General features: G+C 37.7%; 1 protein-coding gene and 2 long non-coding RNA genes across 3 annotated transcripts; 2 read left to right on the top strand and 1 right to left on the bottom strand.

Moving 5' to 3' along the window:
* Positions 1–59: 59 nt before the first annotated feature.
* On the bottom strand, positions 60–946 carry LOC113466664. Its single transcript, XR_003390995.1, has 2 exons — positions 710–946; positions 60–456 (listed from the first exon to the last, which is right to left on the bottom strand). It is a non-coding gene; the product is annotated as an uncharacterized LOC113466664 (long non-coding RNA).
* A 2,488-nt stretch (positions 947–3,434) lies between these two features.
* Positions 3,435–4,655, top strand: LOC113466658. Its single transcript, XM_026822249.1, has 2 exons — positions 3,435–3,524; positions 3,948–4,655. The coding sequence occupies exons 1-2, from the start codon at positions 3,501–3,503 to the stop codon at positions 4,653–4,655; spliced, it is 732 nt and encodes a 243-aa protein (XP_026678050.1). The 5' UTR covers positions 3,435–3,500.
* Positions 4,656–7,602: 2,947 nt separating this feature from the next.
* On the top strand, positions 7,603–8,187 carry LOC113466665. The gene is made up of 2 exons (XR_003390996.1): positions 7,603–7,867; positions 8,029–8,187. It is a non-coding gene; the product is annotated as an uncharacterized LOC113466665 (long non-coding RNA).
* The last annotated feature ends 50 nt before the right edge of the window (positions 8,188–8,237 follow it).

Raw genomic sequence — 8,237 nt, 5'->3', positions numbered from 1 at the left:
TTGGTTGTTTAAAAATATGAGTGTTCCACCGCCGTTTTTATTTCGGTGAGGTTGTTTCGATTTCGGTGAGAGTTGGTTGTTAGAGTGCATGAATGAGGTATGTGTAGAGAGTAACTGAGCTGTAAAGAAAACTAATCTTTTCAGTTGACTATATGTAGGGTAGAGAAGTGCAACTAAGTGCAAAGAGTGAGTGAGTTGTAAAAAAGAACTACTCTTTTCCAGTGAACTACTCAGCTAATGAGTCAGATCCTAACTATACCTTTACCCACAGGGAGTTGAAGGGTGAGGTAAATGTTTAGACTGTAGACTCTGTAGAGAGTGAGTGAGCTGTAAAGAAAACAACTACTCCTTAAAAGACTAAATGCAGGGTAAAGAAATGTTAAGAGTGAGGTAAAAAAGAACTACTCTTTTCCAGTGAACTACTCAGTCAATGAGTCAGATCCTAACTCCGTATACCTATAACCATAGGGAGGCTACTCTTTTCCAGTGAACTACTCAGCTAATGAGTCAGATCCTAACTATACCTTTACCCACAGGGAGTTGAAGGGTGAGGTAAATGTTCAGACTGTAGAGAGTGAGTGAGCTGTAAAGAAAACTACTCCTTAAAAGACTAAATGCAGGGTAAAGAAATGTTAAGAGTGAGGTAAAAAAGAACTACTCTTTTCCAGTGAACTACTCAGTCAATGAGTCAGATCCTAACTCCGTATACCTATAACCATTAACCATAGGGAGGTGAAGAGCAAGTTAAATGTGTAGAGTAAGTTTAAAGTCAAATCTTAAAACTTGTAACACACTCTTTCAAGAACCTTCACTGCTACAAGGGGAAGTATTAGGGGCCTACTTCTCGAAGCAATGCACATTCCGAACTCTGCCCTCTACAAAATGATAAAAATTGAACTTAAAAAGCGTTTTTTAGAGTGCAGAAATGTGTTGTATTTCGTGAAATAGGCCCTGCCCTCTACAAAATGATAAAAATTGAACTTAAAAAGCGTTTTTTAGAGTGCAGAAATGTGTTGTATTTCGTGAAATAGGCCCCGTAGTCAAACACTGTTGGTTTCGCTATTAAATTTGTACAAAATCTTGACTCTGACTATTTTGTTTTGTATTGTTTTGTACAACGCTTATGGTACCTGAGATCAATCAGTGTGATTTCTCAATTATTTAGCCTTAAGATACCATGTTTTTTACTTACAATTACACGATGCGCATTTCGATCATTGGATCATCATCAGGTGGATATGTCAATATTTTACGAAACACTAACGAAAAAGCACGTATATCGGTAACATTTAACACTAAAACACGGGAAATACCATACACGAACAATTTGGAAAGTAAAAATATCTGACTCCTATCCGATATTGAGAAGCGCGGTAGCGCTCCGCCCCGCCAAGTCAAGACAGTTTGACAGCGCTATGTTATTTAAAGTCAATATTTAAGGGTATTTGAGTGGAATTTTTGAGTGTATGGCCGCCATACACGCCTTACATGGACGCTACGCCACTGCCCCGTAGTCAAACACTGTTTGTTTCGCTATTAAATTTGTACAAAATCTTGACTCTGACTATTTTGTTTTGTTTACAATTTTTGTAAAAAGACAGCAGGCAGCTGATGAAACGAAATTGTAGAAACGACGAATGACTCTTACAATATGTTAAATATTTGCGGGAATCAAAAATATTAGAAAATTTACTTTTTTAAAAAGTAGAATGAAAAATATTCTAATTTACGTAAAAAAAGTAGAATGAAAAATGTTCCAATTTACGTAAAAAAAAGTAGGATGAAAAAATATCCTAAATTTACTTTTTAAAAAGTAGGATAAACATATTCTATCTTTACTTTTTATAAGTGAACGCACGATATTGAAACTTAGGTTGTTAGATTTACCTATTGTTTGTCGAATAAGTATTAAGTACATAACTATGTAGTAGTTTGAAAAAGAATTATTTTGTTTGCCTGTGAGCTTTTGTATAAAATACGGTTTGTGTTGCCCATTTTATTTCTTGGTGCATGGTATTTCAGACACAATAATTTATTATTAAAATATTACCCATCTATTTACCTATTTCTATTATGTACATTCGGAGTGTAAATAAGAACGTTATTTTACATTGCTTGTTTTGTATTATCATAATATTTATATTTTAATTGAATAAAAAAATATATATATATATTTTATGTCTTCTGTTTAAAAAGTATGTTTGGTCCTATTATATTCTTTTTGGTCTTATTTCACTCTATTTGGGAAAAGGGCAATAAATTATTAACACTAAAATGTCTGATACCCATCGTAGTGCAGGTGCAGGAATATTGTTTAAAATCAGTCAGGGGGGCGGGCTGGGAGAAGCTACGCTCTGGCAGTCATTCATACGAATACCAACCACGCACAACGTTTCTTAACTTCAGTGGTCCATGGGAAACTGGTTCAGAGAAAGTCAATGAAGAAAACTCATCTCACTTCTCGGAAAAAGAAAGTGACATTATTGTGATTTTTATTTAAATTCAATATTTTTAATGCTATCTAGATTTCATTTATTTTGTTGTCATTTTACGTAGGTACCTGCTCTTTCCATGTTGCACACATACATATTTTAAGAACTTACTCGCTTAATCAATGATACATGAAATATTTACCAGGTACTACTTTTACTGACACTAAAATAATATCCAATATTGTCTCGAAGTTAAATCAATTAACGAAATATTAATGTGTTTTTATTGGTTTGTTTTATGACATTAAGGGAACCGGTTAAGGAAAGTAGGTATTAGGTACCTAAAATCAATTAACGAAACATTAATGTGTTTTTATTGGTTTGTTTTATGACATTAAGGGAACCGGTTAAGGAAAGTAGGTATTAGGTACCGACTGAAAACAAATCCTAATTCAGTTCTCCGGTTTCTTTCTTTTTACGTATTTTTCTTTCGTTCAAGTGCATCTAATAAATCGCATCTCGATTTTTAATACCCACCTATTTTATTTTATTTACTATTTATTTATTTTCTGATAAAAAAAAGCGTTTTTTTTATTTATTTTTTTCATCTGCAGATAATGGCGTTCTTTTAAAAATAGATAACACAATAATAAATAAATAAATATCCATCACCTAGAAACTAGATTATTTTCGTTATCGTAGATAAGACCTTCGTGATTTTCAGGTCTTCTGTGTAATCTGTTGCAAAAAAAAAAAAAAAAAAAAAAAAACAAAAACAAAAACCGGGGTTTACTTTTTCTAACGTCGATTTTCAGTTTCTCTGTGTAATCTATTGTCAGAAACAAAGTCCAACATTTTCACCTGTTTCAAGAAAAACTGTGTTCTGTCTTTGGCTCTTCATCTTCCAAACAACACTACACATTCATATTTGACAAAACAATGTGACGAATAAATATGCTGCTTGGATATAGGTGTCATTGCCAAAATCGTCTACTGAGGCTTAAACTTTTATTGTAAATTAAAAATGCTTGAAAGAACGACCAGTGTAATGCATTGTTCTCACAAAACATGAAAATATGTTTGATTCTCAGCGTAAGTACCTTATATTGACTTTTAGTTATTTTCATATCTTGGGTTCGAGTGGAGATCAAAGTCAAAAGATTTTGAGCAGATGGTGAATGCTGCTGTTTTCTATTCCTCTCTATTTTCCATACTCTGTCGTCCTGTCTCTAATCTTGCGGTGTGTACTCAATCTCTCAATCTCTTCTATTAAAAGTCAGCCACCTCTTCAAGTTAGTTTGAATTCAAGCTGGCATTAGCCAAGTCGAACTTTTTTCATTTTCTACTGAGTTGTAAAAAAAATGTTTCACGAATATACTTTCTGGCACCTTGGTGGACCGCACCTGCATTCCGTGCCCGGATCCAGCTTAGCATTGTCAGAGTCCTTTTCCATTTGTCTGCTAATCTTACACTTTGACCACCATATTGCTAATCCACCATGCTGTTTCCTTCCAGCTTGGTGTGTTTCTGAACCACGCGGTCACATGTCAGCGACAGTTCTACATCCCAGACACGCGGTATACTCCCAAACATCGTTACAGGGTGGATCAGGGTCGGGGTGAACATCGTCGCTCCCTCTCTTCATTACCCGAGCCCCAGTACCCATCGGACCCCTTCGACCCCACCTACCCCATGGGGACCTACCCTGTGGGTAAAGAGTACCCCGGGTTCCCAAAGGTCCAGCGTCTACCTGTACATACAACGCAGGATCTTCATTACCCCGGCGACCAAGTCCTCTACCCGTCACAGTCACTCGGCTACAAACAGTCCCCGTACGACATCCCCCAGCGTCGCGCCTTCCAGGAGAGCCCCTACCCTTCCTTCCAAGCGTTCGAGGACGCCTACCCCGCCTTCTCCCCCACACGACAGACGCTACAAGGCCACCCGTACCACTCACAGCGGATTCGCATCAAGCATAGCTTCCCCGCGGACAAGCATGTGGATGCCGCCTCACCCCAACTCAACCAATACATCCCGGACTTCGCGGACACACCGCATCTCAATCGCCTGCTTCCCAACTTCGGCGGGGCTAGACTTGGCGGCGGGCAGATGAGTGACGCCGCGCACCTCACTCAGTTCCTCCCCGGGTACGGGGGAGGTCGGAACCTCGCCGCGCAGATGGTGGACCCCGCGCTTGTGAACCATTTGCTTCCTCAGCAGTAGGCTACTACTATTATTGTGGTCAAATTCTCAAATTATATTGAGCATAAAATTCCATACCTCGGCTGGGATTGAACCCACGAGGCTGTTTACCAGGCGAGCGCCTTGATCACTACACCACCGAGGTAGGTTACTATGTAGATATTAGATTTTATTAGATATTAGTGCTTTATTTAGACAGTCGAATTAGGACATGTATTGTAGTCCCATTATCTCAACAGTTTAATATTGCACCACTTTGTTTGTACAAAGAATTTGAAATTTGATTGATTTTGATATTTAGATTACTGTCCTTCCTACTTCGAACTCTTGACGTTCGCGCGCCTCCCGGCACGCTTGATAGGACAAGGAAAGTAAAAAAGGCCACGAAACATCATCTATTTCCCCCCACTTACCTGTAATAATGAGGATCATGAATACCAAACATTTGTATCTAGGTATGTAAGAGTCTATAATTCTGTACGTATCCAGTTCATCCCCTAACGTGTCATTAGAATGTGAAGGATTCAGGTCCCATTCTTCCTGAAATAGAATCGAATAGAATAGAATTATAGCCTGAGTAGATTTTTCTTACCGAAAGAAGAGAGAAGGAAAACGGATAGGAGAAAGCCAACCGTTCCGAAAACGAACCTTTTTTTTAATTATTGTTTAAACGCATTATTGTTTTAACCTTATCTTAAATAGAAGAAAGTAGATTTTTGTTTTCAAGAGATTTTTGATAGGAAGAACCGTAACAACAGAGGTCATATCGTCCTAAAATCGAAGAGAATATAAAATGAGTAGATTTTTTCCCAAGAGGTTTGATAGGAGAATCATATTAACGGAGGTTTCACTGTTCCGAAGAGAGGTGGACAGGTTAGGAGATTTTTTTTCGTCTCTTTTTAGTTGTTCTGATGATGGCCATAGTAGTGGTCGAAATATATCAACTCGTCTGTCCTTTTATCTATAGTCTTGTTTTTTAACGTCTATCAGATAGGGGACAGTCCGTAATACACTCCAGTCAAGTGAAGACCATGTCCAGAAATATGTATGATATTGTACTTGACCATTATCTCAAACTAAACAAAATTTTTTTAAGAGGTTTGACAGAGGGAACTGTAACTGCTATGGTCTTATCGTCCCGAAATCGAAGAGAGAAGGAAGTCAAGGAAGACAGGATAGGAGAAAGCCAGCCGTTCCGAGAACGAACATTATCCCGTCAGGATAAAATCCGCCCCGGGCGGGAATCGAACCCGCGGCCTAGCGCTTACTAGGCAGACGCACTACCAACTAAGCTAACTAGACTGGCTTTTCGTCTTTATGAGGTTTGATAGAGGAAACTGTAACGGCTAAGGACTTATCGTTCCGAGAGCGAAGAGAGGAGGAAAACAGGATAGGAGAAAGCCAACCGTTCCGAAAACGAACCTAATCTTCTTAGCACAAAATCCGCCCCGGGCGGGAATCGAACCCGTGACTTAGCGCTTACAAGGCAGGCGCGCTACCCTCCAAGGGAACTAGGCTGGCAGCTATTAAGTTATTAGTCCTATTTGTGTTATTAAGAAGCTCGGTAGCGCTCCGCCCCGCCAAGTCAAGTTTGACAGCGCTACCAAGAGATATTATACGCCACAGACCAAGTAGACATTGTCAGGTAGTTGTAGAGGAATTCATAGAAGCTTAACCCCCATCCTTTAGGGCTATCTAAAGCTCCACCCCGCCAAGTCACTTTCTGGTGCTCTAGCCCAGTGTTGGCCATAGTAGTGGTCGAAATATATCAACTCGTCTGTCCTTTTATCTATAGTCTTGTTTTTTAACGTCTATCAGATAGGGGACAGTCCGTAATACACTCCAGTCAAGTGAAGACCATGTCCAGAAATATGTATGATATTGTACTTGACCATTATCTCAAACTAAACAAAATTTTTTTAAGAGGTTTGACAGAGGGAACTGTAACTGCTATGGTCTTATCGTCCCGAAATCGAAGAGAGAAGGAAGTCAAGGAAGACTCCAGTCAAGTGAAGACCATGTCCAGAAATATGTATGATATTGTACTTGACCATTATCTCAAACTAAACAAAATTGTTCCTCTCAGTCTAACTGCTTGGCGCAGTGTGCTTACTATACTACATTATGTCACTTCTGAGTTACTTCTTGCATTATTCATCAATATTTATTGTTCATTCACTTCATATTTTTTCAAACTTTTAGCTTTAAAGACAATGTGTCAGCCTAGTTAGCTCGGACTGCTTGGTTAGTAGCGCGTCTGCCTTGTAAGCGCTTTCTCGAGAACGGTAAGAGCTAGAGACTTGAAATTTGGTATGTAGATGTCAAATGTGACAAGGATGCGACACGAAATTTTTGGTTAAGATCGATGCAACGGTTGGTGGCATTTTACCGCTTTTTGGCGGTTTTCGGTGTAATTTTACATTTACACTATAGAGGCGGAACGGTATGAGCTAGAGACTTGAAATTTGGTATGTTGTAGTTCACAAATGTGACAAGGATGCAACTCAAAACGTTTGGTTAAGATAGGTGCTGCGGTTGGCGGTATTTTAACCGCTTTTTGGTCGGTTTTTGACCGTTTTTAGGCGGTTTTCAGCTATACCGACTAAACGGTTAGAGATATTGTAAAAGTTTGTCTATAAGAACAAGAACACCCAAAATAAGCATAATTCAATAGGATGAGGAAAGTCGTGTGATGTTCACACCAGATTTTTTTCGCGTACTCCTCGGAGGGTCTCTTGCGTACCCTCAGGGAAATGAGAATTGCTGTTCTATGTGCTGCTGGTTTTATAGCACATCCTACAAAGGTACCAAAGAATACTATGTAGGTAATATTTTCACAGGTATCATCAATTTTTTATTAGAAAAAATAAACAATACATAATAGTAAGCAAGTTTGGTTGAGTACCAAAAAGTCTAGTTAAGAATACAACAAGGTACCAAAGAATACTATGTAGGTAATATTTTCACAGGTATCATCAATTTTTTATTAGAAAAAATAAACAATACATAATAGTAAGCATTTATACAGGCAGTTTGGTTGAGTTCCAAAAAGTCTAGTTAAGAATACAACGGTTACGCAGATAGGTACCTACATAATTTCATGTAGAACAAGGGTTAAAGGTAGATTAGATAACTGCCTTACTTTAAACTTGCATAAATCCTTAATAGTTTTTTTTTTTTAAATATATAGTCTTTTACTTAATATGTATTAACAGGTAGGTATAAAAATAGTAGTACAACGGTTACGCAGATAGGTACCTACATAATTTCATGTAGAACAAGGGTTAAAGGTAGATTAGATAACTGCCTTACTTTAAACTTGAATAAATCCTTCATAGTTTTTTTAATATGTAGTCTTTTACTTAAAATTAACAGGTAGGTATAAAAATAGTAGAAAAAAAGGAAATAACAATACTATCTAGGTAATACTGATGGATACTAGACTAGGACTTATGTAAGATCAGACATTATGGTACAGTATGTAAATCAGCGAGGAAGATATAATAAGAAAGATAGGTTGTTGGGAAATAATCTCAATTTCGTAAAAAAAAAAGGTAGGTACATAGGTACTTAGTAAAAATGAAGAAAAGAAAAAGTCATTTT

The sequence above is a fragment of the Diaphorina citri genome, unplaced genomic scaffold (assembly GCF_000475195.1).
Source record: "Diaphorina citri unplaced genomic scaffold, Diaci psyllid genome assembly version 1.1 scaffold309, whole genome shotgun sequence".
Taxonomy (NCBI): Eukaryota; Metazoa; Arthropoda; class Insecta; order Hemiptera; family Psyllidae; genus Diaphorina; species Diaphorina citri.
This window is presented reverse-complemented; position numbering and strand designations above follow the sequence as displayed.

Coding starts and splice junctions, on each gene's coding strand:
- LOC113466658 (XM_026822249.1), top strand. CDS start 3,501: ATGAAAATATGTTTGATTCTCAGC. Junction 3,525..3,947: donor AAATATGTTTGATTCTCAGC/GTAAGTACCTTA, acceptor GTTTCCTTCCAG/CTTGGTGTGTTTCTGAACCA.